The 20,885-nt window shown below is 47.3% G+C and overlaps 1 protein-coding gene and 1 non-coding gene across 2 annotated transcripts in view; one reads left to right on the top strand and one right to left on the bottom strand.

Annotated features, from left to right (window-relative positions):
- Stk32b (serine/threonine kinase 32B) overlaps positions 1-20,885 on the top strand; it is a 182,815-nt gene that overhangs the window by 157,974 nt on the left and 3,956 nt on the right. Inside the window, exons 6-10 of the mRNA XM_055624003.1 lie at positions 2,826-2,929; positions 7,713-7,829; positions 10,541-10,666; positions 12,190-12,321; positions 15,135-15,199. Of these exons, the coding sequence (XP_055479978.1) occupies positions 2,826-2,929; positions 7,713-7,829; positions 10,541-10,666; positions 12,190-12,321; positions 15,135-15,199 (544 nt within the window). The remainder of the gene's footprint in view (positions 1-2,825; positions 2,930-7,712; positions 7,830-10,540; positions 10,667-12,189; positions 12,322-15,134; positions 15,200-20,885) is intronic.
- On the bottom strand, positions 20,158-20,262 carry LOC129689192 (U6 spliceosomal RNA). Its single transcript, XR_008722060.1, has one exon. It is a non-coding gene; the product is annotated as a U6 spliceosomal RNA (small nuclear RNA).

Below are 20,885 nucleotides of genomic sequence, written 5' to 3'. Positions count from 1 at the left end.
TGAAAACCGCAGATAAGCTTTCCCTTGAAGTTCCAGAAGCTGGAACCGAGATGGCATGCTGTGGTAGAGCCATGCTTGCTTGGAAGGCTCTGGGGAAGATTCTTTTACCTTCTCCAGCTCCCGGGGTGTCTTTGGGCTTGTAGTGCCTCCCCCCATGCTCTACCTCCATCTCCACACAGCCATCCTGTGTCTTCAACCACCCCTCATCTCTCTTATAAAGACATTAGTCATGAAATTTAGGACCAAATGTAAACCTTAGAATGTTCCATCTTGGCACCCTTTATTATATCTGCAAAGACCCTTCTTGAGAATGTGATGGCATTTACAAGTACTGGGGGTGGGGCTTGGGAACCTGCCACTCAGCCCACTCCAATCCTCTTGCCTCAGCTTCTTCTGCACTTGTCTTACTGAGTGTTGAAAGGATTCAATTTATACAGAACCCTTCGCAACAGCTGTCAGCCACGGTGCTGTTACTCACTGAGCAATGCGTGCCAGGACTTTGTCAGGTTCTCAACTCCCACCTGGCCCCTGAATCCAAGCACTGTGATTCTGAACCACTAAAGCAGCTGTGCAGAGATTATGACATCAACATCTCTGTTCTGTCATCAGCCACAAGAGCGCAGAGAAGGGAGAATCAGCTTCCCTACAACTGCGAACATCTGTCATTTACCATTCAGAGCAGCCTGGCGGCATCCATCACCTGCAGCTTCTACACTGAGTCTCAAGTGCGCTCAGGACCATGGGCATGGCGGGGAATGTAAGAAGCACTGAGGCTCCCTGTGCCCATGAGTACACCTGTGTCTCTGTCACCAGGTTATAGTGACCAGGCCCTGAGGTTGCATAGGCAAACACCATACCCTTTCTCTCCTAGATCCCCCAGGTCAGGAAGAAGACAGAGGAGTAGATAGAGTGTGGTACGGGAATATAGTCTCAGGAGCTGTCTAGCTCAATGGCTGCCCTGATGGATAATTAAGGAGCAAGTGGGCTCATTTACTTGGATTCTGGATGATCTTGGAATGGATAGAAAAATTTAAAATCTACAGTATCTGGAGAGAGCTAGCCCTTAGGTCAGGGGAGGGTGGAGTTTAGAGTGGTCTCCACATCTCTGTTGTGTGTTGCTGGATGCGTGGTGGAGTGGCTGAGCAAGACAGAGGAAGGGGAGGTTTGAATAACAATCAAACTGCCATTCATAAGGCTTCAGGTTTACAGTTTTCCCAGTGTGAGTCAGGTGTCCTGTAGGGCAGCTGCTGAATCATCCCAGCCACCTAGCTGTTCTAGTTTTGTGTAGCTGTGCTAGAACACCCTGACATAAAGCAGCTTTGGGGAAAGGGGGCTTATTTCAGCTCACCATTCTAGGTTCCTGTCCGTCACTGTGGGGAAGCCACAGTGGCAGGAGCTTGAGACAACTGGTCACATAACACCCACAGGCAAGAGCAGAGGGAAATGAATGTATGAATGCTCACTTACTTGTGCTCAGACCAGTTCCCCCACTCATACAGTTCAGGACTTTTTGCCTAGAGAATGGTGCCACCCACAGTTGGCAGACTCTTCCCACAACAATTAACTCAGTTAAAATAATACCCCCATAGGCATGCTCATGAGCCATCAGGGTGAAGACAACCCCTCATTGAGACTCTCTTCCCAGATGATTCTAGGTTATGTCAAGTTCCCAAAGATAAGCAATACACCAATGAATAAACCATAGTTACTACCCACATTTGACAAAACAGGTAAGCACAGTAAGTGATGTGTTAAACTCAGTCCCAGCTAATCCCACTATATTCATATTTCCAACACAGCCAGTTGCCGTTTCCTAAAGCTCTTAATTCTATCATTCCCCAGTGTGGTAGAACATATTCCCGTACTGAGAGAATGTTGGTCAGGCAGGAATTTGGCCAAAGTTTTTCCTGTCTCAGCTGTGTGGCTTCCCTCCCACCCATGCTTCTCTCTGAACCTAATCTGTTAAAGGTGTCAAATGGGAGCATGTTTCTAGAGGCTGTGGTCTCGAGGAAAGGGAAGCTTATGGACAAGAACACTCAAAAGGGCAGCGTGAAAAGAAAACAGACAGAATCTGGCTGGGATCTGACTGCTCCACTGATTTAAGCTCCAGATACAGCATGGTCAGGCACTAGTGGAAAATCCAGCCAGCCTGCCCTTTCTTGCCTGCCCTGATCCAATTTCTTCTTGTCACCCTCAGTGCAACCTGAAGCCCTGACGGCTTCTGTCACATGTGTGGTTTCCTCAAACAAATGGGGAGTAAAATTCACATAACATCAAATTAGCCTTGCTGATCTGTGCCATCCCAGGCAGGTAGCAAACACCTCCACACTGCTCTGCACTCTTCACTTCTGTCCCATTTCAAAAGCATTGCTCCTGCTAGGGATGTAAACCCATTATCCTGACAGCACCTGCTACCCCTACCCTCCTGTCTTTGGCACCAGAAGTCCACTCCGTCTGCTCTAACTTGTCTAACTTGCTGCCTGGATCATTACTGAGCTGGGATCCAGGTGCAGAGCACTTACCATTCTAACGGCTGCCACCTGGCCCACCTTGATACAGAGGCAGAATGGCAAGCCTCCCAACCCACGTGCTCAGGTCTTACTCTCCACCATAAGGGGAGCTACACTAGGGTCTTCCACTGTGACTCATGCCCATCCACCTCCATGACTCTTACTTTGGGGACACACACACAGCCCCTTCCTGCTTGTTTCAGACCCTGCTTCCCAGGGGCAGAAGCTGGTGACAGTGAACTAAGCGCCAGCAAGCTTGTCTCCTTATGCACAAGTCAAGGTATGCCTGATATTCTCTCTGTTTTGTCATTACAGCCCCTGAAGTCTTCCAGGTCTATGTAGATGGAGGCCCCGGATACTCGTACCCCGTGGACTGGTGGTCTCTGGGTATCACAGCCTACGAGCTGCTACGAGGCTGGGTAAGTCCTGTAAAATGGGAGATGGAGCTTCAGTCTGAAAGGCTGATGAGATGCCAGGAGGAGGTGCTGGACCAGGATTCTGGTCACCCCTCAGGGAGTTCTGGCTCATCCACTAATTTTTTGGTAGGGAAAGAGATCCTTCTGCCAGCCCAGGGAAGAGGGTCACAGAAGGTGAATGACTTACTCCAGGTTGAAGCACCCTGGCCCCCCACTTTCAAACTCCTTCCTCTGCACTCACAATTGCATCCAAGTCCAACTTCCCCACTTGATTGAGTGTTCCCTCTCTTGTTTCTCTTTCATTTACCCGCATCTTTCCCAAATACATAACACAGGAATCTCTAAGGCTGATAAGGGACAGTCAGTGAATGTTTTTATTTTTGGCTCCTTTGCACTGAATTGCTGATACTTTTATTTAAGTGTAAACTCTTGTGACCAAACTACTTTTGAAGCATGTTTCCTTTGCACGGGTATAATTGGAAAATCGTGTCATCTCAACTCCCAGGCCCATGGTTTCCTCAGCTATAGAATAGAGATAAGGTTTTGTGGAACTGGCATTAAAGGACATTTTGTCCCTGGACTGTGACGTTCTCCCTGCTTTACTGTCTCTGTGGATCCAATGTGCAAACCAAAGTTTGTTAATCCCACTCTCTGCAAGTCTAACACAGCTCTGCACCCATTTGAATGGATATGTGGGTATTCATGACAACAGAAGGAAGCCTCCATGAAGGCAGGATCTTATATTGGTGGGAGAATTCCTTCTTTAGGATAATGGAGAATGAGTGACTACTTCTTGAATGGATGAATGAATGATGAGAGCCGCCTGTAACTGAACTCCTCCATAAATACAAAGATTTTCAATCTAGTTCAGCCAACATTTTTTTTTCTGCTTTTGAACTCAGTTTTTTTCCATGAATTCCTCAAAAACTTAATTATGGTGCATGACATTTTTAGAATGCAGAGAAAATGAGAACTTGTTTGCTTCCTCGGGCACTGAATAAAAGACTCAGCACTCCATGGGTTCACTTGTTTCTGGCAGGTCCTTTTCGGTTCTGTGGCCCTCAGGGAACGCAAGCATTCCCAAACCCCAGGTGGACTAGGATGCTTGCCCCCCCATCCCCAGGAAGCTGCGGTTTTGTGCAATCCATCATGCAGGTAACCCTGTTGCACAGTGGCCTCAGCAAGAGAAAGCCTGCCAACAGGAAGGATGCTTGGCTATTATTCCTCAAGGGCCAGAGCAGTTGCCAGTAATGGATTGGAAAAAAAAAGCCATAAGTAAAGAGAAAGCCTGCTTCTTCAAAATCAAGTTTCTCGTTTCTCATTCTTGTGAGTTTTCTGCTCATAGACCACTTTCAAGGGAAGAGAGAGCGTCATGGGGCCAGTGAGGGCCTCTGGTATAGGGGCAGTGTAACTGCAAAAAGAACAGCTGGAAGAACCAGGAGAGCGTTTCTCCCAACTGTCTTTGTATGGCAGAATTGTCCACCATGCAGGGAGAACAGAGAGACTTCGTCTCCTGTGTGAGCTTATTTGTAATCTGGGCAAGAGGTGCAGCTTCTCTTGAAACCCGGAGTAGAATGTCAGCACTTACCCCTACCTTGGAAAAAAACAACCCAGATGAATACCACTCATGATCACAGTTCCTGCATGGAGCAATGTACCATCAGCCTGGTATCAGCTTTAGCAACAGAAAAGGCAGACTGGAATGCTGTCAGGAGAGTGTAAAGAGACTCCGCCTCCTGACTGTGCCCCATAGAAAATACTTAGTGATCTGAACTGCAAACACTATCCCTGACAGATGATCATGACTTTTGGGATCCAGGGGGCAATTTGCCTGTGGAGAGAAGTCACTTCATGTAGCTGTAACAAACAGGGAATTTTCCTTCTTGTTCAATGAAAAGCTGCTTCCTCATAACAAGGAAAGGGACTCTGAGAGGAACCTCGTGGGCTCATCAGGGACCCCATTGGTGGCTCCTAAGCAGTTGGAGTGTTCAGATGCTCTGTCAACCTCTGTCATATAATAACAGTTGTATCTCCCCAGCAGGGGTGTGTGGAGAGTTAATGACATAGTGATGTAAATTATTCAGCACAGCGTGGTACCTGGTAGTCAACACTATACAAGCCCCAGCTTCCTAAACCTCAGCAAGACTCCCACCCAAAGAGGCCTGCTTGGCCTTCCCAGCTTAGCACCCTTCAAACACTACCCAGGCTCTAGGGGCAGAGGCTGGGCCCTGCCTGGCTACCATCTATTAGATGATAAGGCTGCGGGCAAGGAAGCACAAATGTTTCTCCATACTGTAATTCATCCTTACCTTATCTGAGCCCTGGCTTCCTCATTCATAAAAGGAAGATAATACATGCAGTCACTGTGGAGTAGGAGTGGGGGTAACGGGACCAGAGAGAGCCCTGGCAGCCTGGGGCTGAGGGGGGAGAGGGCTGCTGCTGCTGTTAGTGTGTAGGCAGCATGCTTGCACTGGAGGAGGCTCTGGATGCAGCTCAGGCAAGGCAGACAGAGCGGGGAAGAGCAGAGGGGAGTTCCCTGTGACATCTAAGTTGCCTCATCTGTGAACCACACTGCTGTTGGCAATAGTGTGAGCAGGATAGAGGGTGCATTGGTACGGAGCCAATCCTCAGACTTATGCAGGGAAGCGACAAAGTGGCAGTTGCATATGGATAGTAACTTAGGTGTCACTTTTTTTCTGGAATCTGCTACAAGGGGAGAGCCTAGGAAAAGAGGTTCAACTCCAGTGCTGTGGACATCTGGGCCAAGTCATCCTTTGGGGTAGAGATGATCTGCAATATGGTTCTATATACTAGCAACAAGCAGAAACCTCCACCATCCATTTATGACAACACAATAGCTTTAGTCGGGGGAAGTGGGAGGGAATACTGCTCTGGACTGAGAGCCTCTGCCATGTGATCAAGAGGACTGACACCTGCCTGGGAGGACACAGTGCAAGGGAGCCCCCTATCGGTAGAGGGTGAGGCTTGGAGACCCATTCAGGACCATGCTGCCCTCTTAGCTTGACTACCAACAACTTACCTCCTTGTGTTCCCTCTTGCCGTTAACTTCAGACAGCACCTTTTGAGGACTGTAAGAAAAAGTATTGGGGTATAGTGAGGCCAAGTCAATAGAGGAAGGACATCTCAAGCGCCCTGTGGAGAGAGGCTCAAGTGCAGAACCAAGAACTGCTGTGTGCGTCCCTGGAGCAGGGTTCAACCTATGGCTGCTAATTTGTCTCAGTGAATCAGATAGACCACAGTGCCTGGAGTCAGAGTTGAGAGCCCAGAAGGTTATTCTTCTCTTTCCAGGGCACATTCCAGGGTGGTTCGAGCTTTCTCATCAATTCCCATCATTGTGGTTTCTGTGGGGATCATCTAGTTCCAGAGGGGAAACATCCTGAGGCTTTGGTGTTTCAACTTGCCTGAAGGACAGTTATTCTGAGTAAAGAGATTAGAGGGCATGCATGGGATCCGGTGGTCTGCCAAGCCCACTCGAGCAGATGAAATGACAGGACTCCACCATTTCTCTCCCTTTTCAATGCTTCCATTTCATAACAAATTGCCCTTTTCAAAAAAAAAAAATAGTTTCCTGAAGTAAAGACTTACCTGCACTCTGCAGTAAGCCACATATTTTCCTGCTGCTGGAAACCATTTTTGTCATCAGGCCTTGCAATCACTGAACCGTCTAAAGACAGTGGCTTCTGAATTGGGGCATCCTAAGGACAATGATAATAAAGCATTAGTGGAATCCAGCACTGTGAGCAGATGCAATATGAGTGTTGATACTTGCTGTTTGACTTGGAGCAAGGCCTGTGTCTCCATGCTCACCCACACAAAGGAGAGCTGAACCTGGAGCCTAAGGGTTAGGAGCACCTTGGCTGCAGTGCCCCAGGATGACTAAATGCACATGCTGTCGAAAGCTTAAAGTTCTCATGATCAGTGACAGGTCATGGCACAGACAATAGAACACTACATAAGCATGAGGACTTGAGTTTGATCCCCTAGAATAAAAGAAACTCATGTGCAGTGGCAAACACTAATAGCCCCATAGCCAAGGAGGCAGAAACTGGATGCTCCCAGGAACTCTCTGGCCAGCCAGCCTAACCTATTTGGTGAGCTCTAGATTGAGTAAGAGAATCTGTCTCAAAAATACCAGGTGGAGGAAGAATGAAGAAGATACGCAAAGTCAACGCCTGGCCTATGCGCGCGCGCGCGCACACACACACACACACACACACAAACATGTACGCACATGCATGCACAAACTCTCAAATACAAAGTTCTCTTGATTAGCACTGGTGTCGGTGTGGCTAGTCTGCTCCCTCTGGGCGTGGGGAGAATTTCAGACATCAGGGAGAAGTTTCTTGGTGGCCAGATGGAAGTGCAGAACTCATGAGAGTTGATGAGTGGCCAGGACAATAGAAACTGAGATGTCTGTGACATGAAAAGCCTTCCCTTTGACCTGGCTAGTTCCTCACCTGAGTTTGTTGGGTTTACGGCTTTGGAAGCCCTGTAGAAAGAGCAGAGAAATCGAGGTCCCTGGGAAGGCCCTGTCTCTTGAGCCTTAGTTTCTTGGCATTTAAAGTAAGGATGGAAATGAGAAATGTTTTGTTTCCTGACATCCTTTGTCCCCAGTGTGTGTGTGTGTGTGTGTGTGTGTGTGTGTGTGTGTGTGTGTGTGCATGCGCGTGCACGTACATTTCCTGCCATTACACGTTCTTCAAACAAGTACGTCCTGCCTCCCCCAAGGCATTTTCTCTGACCCTGGCACTGTCCTTTGTTGCAGAGGCCGTATGAAATCCACTCGGCCACACCCATTGATGAGATCCTCAACATGTTCAAGGTGGAATGTGTCCACTACTCCTCCACGTGGTGTGAGGGCATGGTGGCTCTGCTGAAGAAGGTAAGGAGTCAGGAAGCTGCGTGGACAAAATAGTCAGTGCACTAACACCCAGTAATAAACGTTGCCATGGGGTCATACATAGATCACAAAGCCCAGCACAGTGCAGTGTGAGACAGCATGGTCCAGGATCTTTCCAGATCACTACAAGATCCTAACAAACAGAAATATCAACTGTTTGTGGGTGCTGGCCTGCTAGGCCTTAGGACTTCCTGGGGCAGGAACTGCCACTGGTTCTCCAAGTGCAAGCTCTGCTCCTGAAGCCTCAGCCTCACTTGACACCTGGAAGCCTGCTGGAAATGCACATCCCTGACCTCCTGAGTGAGACGCAGGAGCTTGAGCAGCTATCTGTCTTGGCCCAGTTCCCGGGACTCTGAGCACTCTTCAGGTCAGCCCAGGCAGGAGATCCAGGTGTCCCCTTGTGAGGTTCTCTCCAGGCCTCAGGTACAAGGAGAGGAATATCACATATGATAAGCACAGAAATTTTTACTAGAATGATAATGATAGCAGAAGCCTTGGGTGAAGTCTGTGGGTCCTGTCCCACATATGGCTCTCCTCTCATCCCCACAAGCTCGTAATGACAGCAGGCAAGGGTCACCACCCTTAGAAGAGAGACAGAAAGGCTGAGACTTGAAAAAACACAATGATTTAGTCTACACCACTGATTTGTCACAAGGCAGAGATGAGATTAGTACCCAAATCACCCACAGGAGTCATTTTTCTCATCACTGTGACAAAAATGCATGACCAAAGCCACTTAAGGGTTGGAGGGCTTATTTTGGCTCATAGTTCAGGTGAGGAAGGCATGGCATCAGGGCATGGGGCAGCTGGTCACGCTGTGTCCACAGTCAGGAAGCAGAGAAAAATGAAGGCAGTGCCCAATTCATTTCTCCAGGACCCCAGTTCATGAGATGCTGCCACCCACATCCAGATGGGGCTTCCCATCCCAGTTAACCCAGTCTAGAACTTCCCACACTGACATGTCCAGAGGCCTTTCTTCTGGGTAATTCTAGGTCCAGTCAGGCGGACAATGCTGGCCATCACAAAGTCCTAACTTTGGATCTAGCGTTTTGGTCCCAGCACAGTTGTAACAACTTGAGTTGCTAATTAGTTGAATTGCTTTAGATGGGTGCCCGCAGTTGGTTGTTCTTAACCTCAGCTCATCACTAGAGGCTGCTAGAAGCCTTACATACTGCCTATACCTGCCACTCCCCTACCTCAGGCAAACTCAGTGAGTCAGAAGCGCCGGCCCTGACACACGCAAGAGCATCAGCTTGTTCTTGACACTTGCTCCTAGATGCCATCCAAGTAGAGTTTGTTTAAGTCTGTACCCACTGCTGTGAAGAAGCCACTGAACAAAGGACATGTTAATAGGCAGATATGGTCCTTGCCAATTGTCCTTCTATGCTGTGATCCTGAGGATTCAATGTGGGTAGCTGGGATGTTTCTGCAATGACAGTTGACACCTGGAAAAAAGTGATGATGGGAAAGGGACCCTCTCTTGCCCTTTTTGTTGGCACTGAGTGACCCACTCCTCTTTAGCACATGCCTGGTCCTCAACAACCCTGTTGGGCCTCAATCTGGCCCTGTGCTGGAAGCTGAGAAGCTGCCTCCACTCTTACTGCTCCCACACAAGGACAAGGGCCAGGCCATTGGCTATTCATTTTAGGTGGCAGTCCCAGGGTTAAGTCCTGTCCTATCATGTTTATCCCAGTGGTCTTTGCATCTCATAAACTAGAGTGTTTTATAACACAGTGCAGGAGCTGAGGAGATGGCTCATTTGGCAAAGTGCTTGCTTTGCAAGCATGGCGGCCTAAGTTTGTATTCCCAGAGCACAACTAAAAGTCTGGGCTCAACAGTATACTACACTTGGAAGGTAGAGACAGGAGGATCCCTGGAGCTCGCTGGCCAGCCAGTCTAGCCAAATCCGTGAGCTCCATGTTCAGTTAGAGACACTGTCTCAAATATAAGATGGAGGACAATTGAAGAAGACATGGCAACCTCTGGCCTCTACATACATGGACACACACATGCCTGCACACACGTCTACACACAGAGAACAATGGACAAGTGTTTTGTACACATGTGTACCACATACGTGCCTGGTGCCTGTGGATATAAGAAGAGAATGTAAGTTATGAGCTACCACATGAGTGCTAGGAACCAAATCCTGGGTCTTGTGTAAGAACAGCCAGTGCTGTTCACCACTGAGCCATCTCTCCAGCCCCCTGTAGCCGTTTTTACACTGTAACTTTATTAGCAGAAACTGGCCTTCAAGAGAAGTTAAAAGCTGACCACTCAGTTAGGACACAGAGGTTGCCTTGTAACTCATAGGAGAAAATTCTATTTCAGTTTTGTGAAACCAAGTCAGAAGTCCTCTGATGAGGCAGCCAGGCTGTTCTTTCAAATCAAAGCTTTTGTGAACATCAGCAAGGGGTGCTTATTAGAGGATTGAGCCCCAAAGAGGGACCCAGAGGCTGAAAACTTAGTCTCTCCCCCAAGAGTCACATGCCCTCAGAGAAAGGAGGTGACCTTGAAGTCTCTCCATAGCTGTAGGAGTACATTTAGAGCTCCAGAGCTAACCTAGATGGGACAGGCCACTGCCCAGCATGGTACACAAGGACTACGTGTTGGGTGAGATGCCATGTTCCAAGCCCATGCTCACCCTGGTAGGATGCATCATTCACAGAAACGCCTTTGCCCTCTGACCGCAGCTGCTGACCAAGGACCCCGAGAGCCGCCTGTCCAGCCTCAGTGACATTCAGAGCACGGCCTACTTAGCTGACATGAACTGGGATGCGGTGTTCGAGAAGGCACTGATGCCCGGCTTTGTGCCCAATGTGAGTCATACCACCCCCTTCAACAGGTCCCTGCCTGGTATTAAGCATTACCCCTGCTAGTGGCTGATGAACTCTCCAAAGATCACTGAAGTGAGGCACCAACAGGTTCATGGTTCACTGACATCCAGGATATGCAGACCAGATTTGCAGGTGTGCTTCTTACAGCGGGGCCGTGGAGTGCTGAGCCTCCCTGGACTGCTGAGCCTCCCTGGCTGCTCCTGCCCCTCTGAACAGGTATCAAGGGCTGTGCTAATGCAGATGCTGGTTGGTCACAGGGAACCTGCCATCCCCTGAGAGCTCATCCTCATTGGCCTCTTCTCAGAAAGTCCAGGGCACTGCTCTAGAAGGCAGCAGTGTTAGTGCCATGTGGATGTGGATGCGTGGGTGATGAGAGCCAACAGTAGTGAGTGGGCACACTATGCAGGCATCAAGTTCTTTGAACTTCCCATGTGTTAGCTCATGGAGGCTTCATGCCAGCCCAAGAGTGGATCTTCTTGGTATTCTGAGTGAGGTTAACTAATTTTCCCAAAATGCCCTGGGAAGAGTCAAGCAGAGCCTCAGGCAAGGCAGGATCCAAGGCCTGCATTTGAGTGGATGAATGGATGGGTGACAGGCCACTCAGGAGAGACTTGAACCTGAGTTCAAGCTTTTTCTTGGGAGAGGGAAAATGCTGAGGTCAAATGTGTGCAGCAGAGAAGGGATTCTTAGCCAAGTTCAGGAAGTCAATGCTGATAGAAGGAGCCAGGGCCCATGGGACTCCGAAACAGAACAGAGTTGAATGTGTGCGTGGATCTCCCTGAAAGGCAGGAAGTAACCCCAAATGTGTTCCTCCATTTTCTCATGTCAGCCTCATTGTCCTCACCTTACAGCAAAGGCAGGAAGCTCTCTGTGAGTTTGTGGACAGTAAGTGCTGCATAGCAAGACTATGTCTCATCCTAGGCTATCTCAAAAGTTCATTAATTAAAATTTAAATTAAATTAAACTATAATAAGGAAAATAATGTCTTGTGTGTCTATAATGAAATAATTAGTAAAAAAAAAAAAAGGGGGGGGGATAAAATGGCATTTAGACCAGTGCTTCTCAACCTGTGGGTTGTGACGCTTTTGGGAGCTAAACTACCTTTTTACAGGGGTCGCTGAAGACCATCAGAAAACAGGTATTTACATTACAATTCATATCAGTAGCACAACTACAGTTGTGATAGAGCAACAAAAATAATTTTATATTTGGTGTACACTACAACATGAAGAGCTGTATTAAAGGGTGGCAGCATTCAGGAAGTGGAGAGCCACCAATTTAGACAAAAGGAGTTAACAGGGTGTGATTGCCCCAGCTGGGACTGAGTGGATCTCTGAATGGATAGTGTCTGTGGTGATTCCATCATCAGAGAGAAACATAAGGCATCCAGGGTGCCAGCTAATGTCATTTCCAGATGTAAAAATACCTGGCTATGTGCAAAGGATGCACAGTCAGTGATGAGTGAGATAATCACAAGCCATGTTTTTCTCTCGGCTTCCCTTCAGAAAGGGAGACTGAACTGTGACCCCACATTTGAACTTGAAGAAATGATTCTAGAATCCAAGCCACTTCACAAAAAAAAGAAGAGGTTGGCCAAGCATCGGTCCAGAGACAGCACAAAGGACAGCTGTCCCCTGGTGAGACTTCAAGGGAGGGTTTTGTGGGGAAGAAGGGAGGTATGGAGGAAGGTTTCTTCTTATTCACAGGTTATTTCAGCCTATATTCTTTCCTTTCCTCCCTCTGTGTCCTTGGGAGAGCATTTCCAAGGCTCCAAGAGATGCCAGCCCTAGGGATTTTCATACTCCTTGAATGAAATGGTGTAGTACTGGGTATAAAATCCATGCAGTAGGGTGCAGTTTTCCTCCATACCCTAAGTTCCCAGAATAATGACCCATGAGACTCATTAAATATTATACAAACACCTAGGCCATATAGCTAGGCTTTTCTCTGACTAGCTCATAACTTGAAATAACCCATTATGCTAATCTACATTTTGCCATGTGGCTGGTTACCTGTGCTCAGGTACGATGCATCTGTCCTCCTCACATCTTGTGAGCTGAATCCCAAGCATCTGGCTCTATCCCAAAATCCTTTCTCCCTGCTGGATGGGCCACCTTCAATTTCTTGCCTCAGGAATAGGCCATTAGCTTTTTTATTGACAGGTGATAATATCCATACAATACAAGAGATTCCTTCACAAACCCCAGGCACACCTTCCATATGCTTCAAAATGCTTTAGGATTATTTTCATTACTTGACACAACACAAATACTGTGTGCAAAGGTGTTGGGCGTTGCTGTTCAATACAAAACTCACCCATGCAGGTCTAACTGCAAAGTACGTAAGTAAGATGTGATGGATGATGACACTCAACTGGGGCTCTGTGACAGAGATGAGTCTAAGGAGGGTGACTTGCATGTCACTTCATTCTTGTGGAGTTTGCATAGTGTTCAATGCATTTCAAATCTTAAGTTTTGTTTTATAGAAACTTTTGGAATTTTTGTTCCTCAACACTTTCGGACTGTAGTTGGTTGGATCTGAGGTCACAGAGTACCAACTGTACTTTCTGTTTTTGAAGTAAATGAAATGCCACCAGCAAATGAATGATCTCTTATAGAGCCGCTCTATGCAAAAATGACTAAACAGGGAGTACCCACACTCCTACCATCCATAGTGAGAACCCCAGGAACAATATAAGGCATCACAGTCCCTGTGTACCTTTTAGGAAGGGTCTTCTTCAGGAACCCCTCCCCCACTTGAACCCCTCCCCCACTTGCCCCGGCTGCACTATATCAGTCCATCACAGTGGGAAAGGCATGGCAGCATGAGCTTGAGGCAGCTGATCTCATTGTGCCCACAGTCAAAAAGTAGAGAGAGGGGAATTCTGGTGCTCAGCTCACTCCTCTTTATTCACTTTAAGCCACCAGCCCATGAGATGTGCCACCCACATTTCCAGTGTGTCTTCCCAGCTTAGTTAATCCAGTTTAGAAGCCCCCTGGCATGGGAGCCCAGAGGTTTGTCTCCTAGATTATTCTAGATCTTGTCACTGGCTGTCCTCTCCACATGGTCAGGCATCTTCATATCCAGCAACAACATAAGTGGAAACTGGGGGGATCTGAGAATTGTGCTTGATTTTTTTTTTTTTTCTCAGCGGATGAAATCAGCAGTGTTTCACCATGTACACCGCATTGCAACATTGTAGACAGAAAGTCATCAAAGAAAACTCTTAAAAATTGCAGGAAGGAACTGAAGTGTAGCTCTCCACAGCTGATGGCCTCTGAAGGGGGGGCAGGTGAGGGGACAACTCACTTTTCTTTAAGGAGCTGGCCACCTGGAGTGTGACCATGCTTCAGTGAGTATATGGGCAACTCCAATAGGACTTCTTCTTCTTTCCATTGAGTTATCTAAATCTTTGAAGTTTGGCCAAATAAACCAATTTCAGCAACACGAACAAAACAGAAAATAAATACTCTACAATCGATCCCACCCCTGGGTCAACCACACCCTGACAAATCCTCTACTTCTCATTCTAATGTTTTATGCACACAGTCTGATTTTCTAAGTAATTATTTAATCGTACTTCTTTAGTGTCAGTAACCATCACACCATCTGAGCTCTTCTGACTTCCTCACAGTTCCCTGGCTGGCAACTCCATCATTCCACTTTTCCTTCCATCTTTCCATGGCCTCTCTGGGTCTCTGACTCTATGTGCTATTCATGCAAAGACACTAGTCATTGACTTCAGCCCCCAGGACATTCCACCTTAACTTGAAGACCTGACCTCAGATGCAGCCATATTCAGACCCTGTGGCTGAGGGACTAGACATACCCTGGGGACACAACTGTCCACAACAGACCCTTCCCCCTATAAATACAGGGTTTTTTTTTTTTTTTTTTTTATAATTTTGCTATTACCTTAGTATAAGATGAACATAACCTCTGGTGCAAAAAGCTTATTTTATTGCTCTAATTTAAAAATAAATAAAACCATCTTTCCAGGCCCTGGAAGCCTCGTAGGTCCATGGCCCTGAGCCAATTATCCCAGAGGCTCACAAAGGGAAACATGCTTTCTTGTCATCATGTGCTATCTACATGCAGCTTCTAGGGGGTGTCCCTGTCACATTCTGATCCTGGAAGGAGGGCCTGGCATTAGTGTCTTGATCTGAAGACCTTTTCCTCTGTGTCCCTAAGCAAGCTTGAACAGCTCCCAAACATGAGGGAGCCCAAACTCGGAAGTACTAGGCATGTTCCAGTGAGTAGCTTCTATGATTTTTACCACTTAAAAGCAAGAAACACGTTTGTCTGTGGACGCAGTTACTGATCCAGCCACTGAGCTTGTCTCTAAGTCTTGAGTGGCCACAATTCCCATTTAAATAAACTAGCTGCCCTTTGACACATCTGCCTGGTCAGTGTTCTGACATTTTCTTTCTCTCTTTGTGCTCTTTGACAGAATGGACATCTGCAGCAGTGTTTGGAGACAGTACGGAAGGAGTTTATCATATTCAACCGGGAGAAGTAAGTTCACCTAGCCACACACACACACACACACACACACACACACACACACACAGAGTCTGTCCCCAGGGTCAAGGTCCCAAGTAGAAATGCAGTCACCCTAGGATCTGTTACCTCTGGCCTGAGCCTATTCCACAGGGCCAAAGCCAAGAGAGGTATAGTCACCCCTGGGCTCTGTCACTCTTAGGTTGAGCCCATCACCCAGAACTAAGGCACCCAGGAAAAGGTGGTCCAGCCCCACCAACAGTGAGTGACAGCAGGAGGACACAGCAGAGCAAACCCCCTAGTCCTAGAGAAAAGGATACTCCTACACTTGAAATTAGGATCTGCGTTCTAATCCTCAAAAGAAGTAGGCTCTGCTGGGCCTTGATGTTGGAGCCCTCAGGAAACCTTGTGGCAAGGTCCTTAGCCGCTCCAAGCTTCTTTGTCAGCATAGCAAAGTGAGAAATGATCCTTAGGATATAGAGTCTGTGTCACAGAGCATAGCAGCAGAAGGGGATGCTCGGCAGGGAAGTGGTAACTTCCGTTGCTGTTATTACTTGGGTTAAATGATGAGGTGTGTGGGCACCTCTGCTGCCTAGGCAGGTAAGGCATGGGGTGATGTGGGCCGGAGAGTGGCTCCCCAGAGTCTGAGCATCTGCAGGTTCTCTATTTCCCCCATCATCAGCCAGTGAAACAGTAAGAAAAGAAGCCTGCTCAGACAGTACCTGAAGCTCAGTAGCTGTGGTCCTTGTACCATCCATGGTGGTGAAGGGTAGGGTTGAGCACAGGATGTAAACAAGGCAACAAGGCATTCTGGGTCCCTAGCAAAACCAACCTGAGTGGCAGTGTCTCCAAAGTGTGAGAACAAAGCTGGGGAAAATAAACTCAGGGGCCCTGAAACAGCAGGAGGAGATTTCACATAGAGATAAAAGTGACTCTGAGGGCTCTCAACAGTTCCCAAGAACTCGGGATCCATGTCAGTTACTTCAGGTCTCCATCACAGGAAATTGAACCATGTTGTGCAGAGGGCAGCTGATCCCAGCATGCTCTTCTCAGCCAATAAACCATAGGGAAAGCACAGCTATCAGAAAGCCATTCTAGGCCAAGCACCATGGTTGGTTCTTTACAGTCATCTCCAGCTTCAGCACTGATGCTCAGCACAGTCTTAGTGTGCGTGTGTGCTTGCATCTGTGCATGGGTGCATGCGTGCATGCGTGCGTGTGTGTGTGTGTGTGTGTGTGTGTGTGTGTGTGTGTGTGTGTGTGTGTAGAAAGAGAGAGAGAGAGAGAATCTTATGCCTGAAATTACTGTGAAGTGTTTAGAGTTGAGATTCCACACAACTTTTTGGGGGCTCAGGTCCATATTCCTCTTTATGATACAAGTGATTCTTACTAACATTTTTTCGAAATATAGAGCCGTCAATGTGCCTTCCAAGTGAAGAAACCCCATGGTATGTGTGGTAGTCTCAGTTATCAATTTGATGATATTGAGAATCCTCTGAGAGATGGATGTCTGAGCATGCCTGCTGGAATTATCCTAATATCATTAAATTAATGGTTCATCCCACTAATTAATACCCAATTAATGGGTAGCACCATTCCCTGGCTGGGCTCCTGAATTCTATAATGGCGAAAGGGAGCTGAAAGGCAGCTTACATTTACCTTGTCTCCTTCTTGACTGGGGATGGAGGTGACCAATTCCTTGTAGCTCTGGCCACTGTGACTTCCCTGCTGTGATGGACTGTACTCTGGAACTGTGAGCACAATAAACCCTTTCTCCTTTAAGTTGCTTTTGTCAGAGTGTTTTAACAAAGCAACAGGAAAGGAAGCTGAGGCAGCACCAATGGGAAAGTGTGTGTCAGATGTGGCATAGGAACAGTAGTCTCTGAAGCAAGCACACAGGACACTGGTAACTTTCCCCGTGAGATCTTTACGTTGTTTTCCATGGATTAACCTGCTGTTATTTTATACCCAGGCTTCTTAAGAAGAAGCCATAGGCATCCCCCCTGGGGTGAGTTATCAGGAAGCCCCTCTGATTGAGGGTAACCCCACATCCACAGCAAAGAAGTCAAATATGAAGACAGAGAGATACTGCCACTGCCATAGCCCAAGGGACATTGAGGGATGTCCACCACCAACAATAGTGCAAGGAGTCAGGGAGGAGCAGCTCTGAGAGAGTTCTGAACTTGAGATCTCAGGAACACAATGGGAACAGAAGATAGATACAACCAGTCTGCCTTTCCTCTGGGCTGTTTGATCGAGTGAGATAGAGAAGAGAGCTGATTAGTGCTCGAGGCTGGCTGGAAATGATAACAAGAGGGTATTTCATGTCAGAAGAAATAGCCCTCCAACAGACACAAGCTTGGCTGCCTCACTGAACTCAGAGAGAATTCTGCCACGAATGGTGCCCAGAAAGCACAGTGGGAAGGGCGCTCAGCCTGGAGGGTCAAAATGAATCTGGGGTTCCCCCTCCAACACACTGTCATCCAGACCAGTTAGCAGGTTTTTTCTGTCCCATCCCTTCTCACTGCAAGAAAAAGGAATGGAGGAGGGACCCAGAAGGCTGCAGGTGGCTCACTTTTAACACCAAGGAGTTGCACCCAAGGAACTCAGTGGCTCACAGTTGTAGTCTTGAGATATAAGGACCTGGGGGTTGATGAAGTTGGCTAGGACTACCCAGAGGAAGCAAAAGCATTCCTGGAGAGTTTTTGAATTACCCTAACCATGTCTTTGCTTTCTTCCCTTCATCCCCAGTCAGATAACAATGGCTCAATTTGGCACAGTCCTTTCTGAACCCTCCTAGTCATTTCAGCTCTGTTTTGAGATGGTGTGTGTTTGTCCGTCCATCTGTTTGGTTGGTTGGTTGGTTGGGATTTTGGTTTGATTTAGCTTGGTGTTTTGAGACAGGGTTTCTCTGTGTAGCCTTAGCTGTCCTGGAACTCACTCTGTAGATCAGGCTAGCCTTGAACTCATTGAGAGGTCCAAGTGCTGGGATTAAGAGTGTGAGTTACTATCACTTGACTCTGCCCACTTGTTTTATCTGTAGAGAAACATGACAGGCTGTGTCTCCTTGGTCTGAAATGCTTGGGACCACAGGGTTTGGCATTTGGGGTCTTTCAGATGTTGGTGTGCCATGGCTGAGTTCCAGAGTTTTAAGCGCTTGACTCATCATGTGGAATTCTCTCAACACTGGTTGTTAAAATAATAAGTTGTCTGAGAAATTCAATGTTTCCTGTCATGAAAATAGACAGACAGGCAATCTACATGGGTAACATTCAACTCTGCCCACAGTGTCTGTACAATTCCTTCTCATTTCCTCGTCAGTTATGCGTCTTTGTATTGTAGAGTAGGCTGCAAGTGAGCAGGCACTGGGGGCCCATTGTGATGGTCTTAACTCTGCCCTGTTCATAGATTCCAGAAGATAGCTCCTCACAGTGAGGGTTCCCTGCTCACTCTCTGTCCTTCTCTCTGACTCCTTCACCTGAGCTCCTGGCAAGTGGGTAAGATGATGAGAATAGAGGATAAGCAGGTGGATGGATGGAGGGTAATCTGTGGGAGACTGATGATGGATGGGTGATAAACGGATGATAGATAGACAGATAGTTGATGTATGCATAATGTATGTGTGTGTGTGCATGAATGGACTGTGGGGTGAGTGGACATCTCAGTAGATGGAAAGGATAAATAATGGATGAGTGGAAAGACAAACTATACCGCTTAAAACGTTGGGGTGGATGGAAGGTGTGAATGGGTGAACAATGTGTATATTCATGAATGTAGACTAGGTCGGTAGGTAGATAGGTAGGAGTGAACATGAGGTGGGATGACAGAAAGACAAGAGAGCAGATGGACAAATGGATGGTACAGTATTTGAATGTGACCATAGATTTTAAAAAAATGGATGTATCTATAAATAATCAGATTAAAAATTGGATGGGTGTTGTGAGTGGCGGTAGTGCATGCCTTTAATCCCAGGACTCAGGGAGTCAGAGACAGGCAGATCTCTGTGAGCTCAAGACCAGCCTGGTCTATAAAGAGTGTCTACGAAAGCCAGGGCTATTACACAGAGAAACCCTATCTTGAAAAAAAAAAAAAGATGTTCATGGAATGTTTCCATGGATTTATGGATGGATACGGGGCTTCTCTGTAGGTTGATGGATTGATGAATGATGTATCTGTGGATAGATGGATAATGGATGGATGGATGGATGGATGGATGGATGGATGGATGAATGGATAGATGGATAATGGATGGATGGATGGATGGATGGATAGATGGATAGATGGATAATGGATGGATGAAATGATGGCAGCTCAGCTGTGGTGGAGAAAGCACAGGCTTCAGAGTTATGGCAGAAGTCCACCTGATTCCAGTCCTGGTGGCTGGAGAAAAAGCAGGGAGAGAGCCACCAAGTCAGTGTCCTATGAAACAGTGCTAGGTCGCTGAGTGCTCACTCAGGCACTGGCACTGGTGCACACATGCCTACTGGGCACATTCATACTCACTCTCAGCTGCCGTCTAGCTGAGGGGCACATTCTATGGCTCTTGTCTTAAGGTCAGCTGCAGCTCTCTGAGCATGACAGGCACAAGCAGAATTTTTTTTAATTAAGTAATTTATTTATTCACTTTATATCCCCATCTTAGCACCCTCCCTCCTCTCTTCCCAGTCCCATTCTCCCTCCTCTTCCCCCATCCCTCCTCCCTATTCCTCAGAAAGGGGAGCCCCCACCCACCCACCGACCCACCCCAGATCATAAGGCCACAACAGGAATGAGCTTGTTCTCTTCCACTGTGGCCTGGCGTGGTAGCCTTCCACAGGGGGAATGATCAAAAAGCAGGCACCCAACAGAGTCCATGTCAGAGTCAGCCCTGGTGCCTTTTATTAGGGGACCCACATGATCCCGTGTAGTTGCCCATCTGCTGCATCGGTATAGGGGGCCTAGGTCCTTGGTTGGTGCTTCAGTCTCCACAAGCCCAAAAATATGAAACACTTCATGAATTTTGTGTCATCCTTGCTCCAGGTCCATGCTATCTGCTCTGTATTATTCAACTTTTAGTAAATATGTTGCTGAAGCGAGCACAGAACTTTTTTTTTTTTTTTAAGAAAGGATTTTAATGTAAATGACTACAGTGAGTGGCCACTTGCTGTTGCCGTTTGACAGAAATATTACAGTTCAGGCCAATTCCACCTGAAGCCTGAAGCACATGTCTTTCTGAATAAGGTGGAACTAGTAATAATCCTCTTCTTTGGCTTGTGTGTGTCCGTGCACCCCCATGCAGGTGGAAGTCAGAGGTTGGCCATGTGTCTGCCTCAGTCACTCTTTGAACTCACATTTTGAGACAGAGTCTCTCATTAAATCTGATGCTTACAGATTCACCATGGCTGGCTGGCCAGCAAGACTTGGGATCTGACTGTCTCTGTCTCTTTAGAGTGGCATTCCAGGCCACCATGCCCAGCTGCCTTTTGTTGTTGCAATGACTTTAGCTCGGGTCCTCATGCTTGTAAGCACTTTATTGACTGAGCCATCTTCTCAGCCCCTCTTTGGATTTGAAAACAAAAACAAAAACAAAACAAAACAACAACAACAAAAACAATTTCTCACTATGTAGCCCTGACCTGCCTGAAACTATATAGCCCGAGCTGGCCTCAAATTTATGGTGATCCTCCTGCCTATGTCTTCCAAGAGCTGGAATTACTGATATG

Source organism: Psammomys obesus, unplaced genomic scaffold (assembly GCF_907164565.1).
Source record: "Psammomys obesus unplaced genomic scaffold, mPsaObe1.curated_primary_1811, whole genome shotgun sequence".
NCBI lineage: Eukaryota > Metazoa > Chordata > Mammalia > Rodentia > Muridae > Psammomys > Psammomys obesus.
The sequence above is the reverse complement of the archived record's forward strand: the minus strand, read 5'-3'. Positions and strand labels throughout refer to the sequence as shown.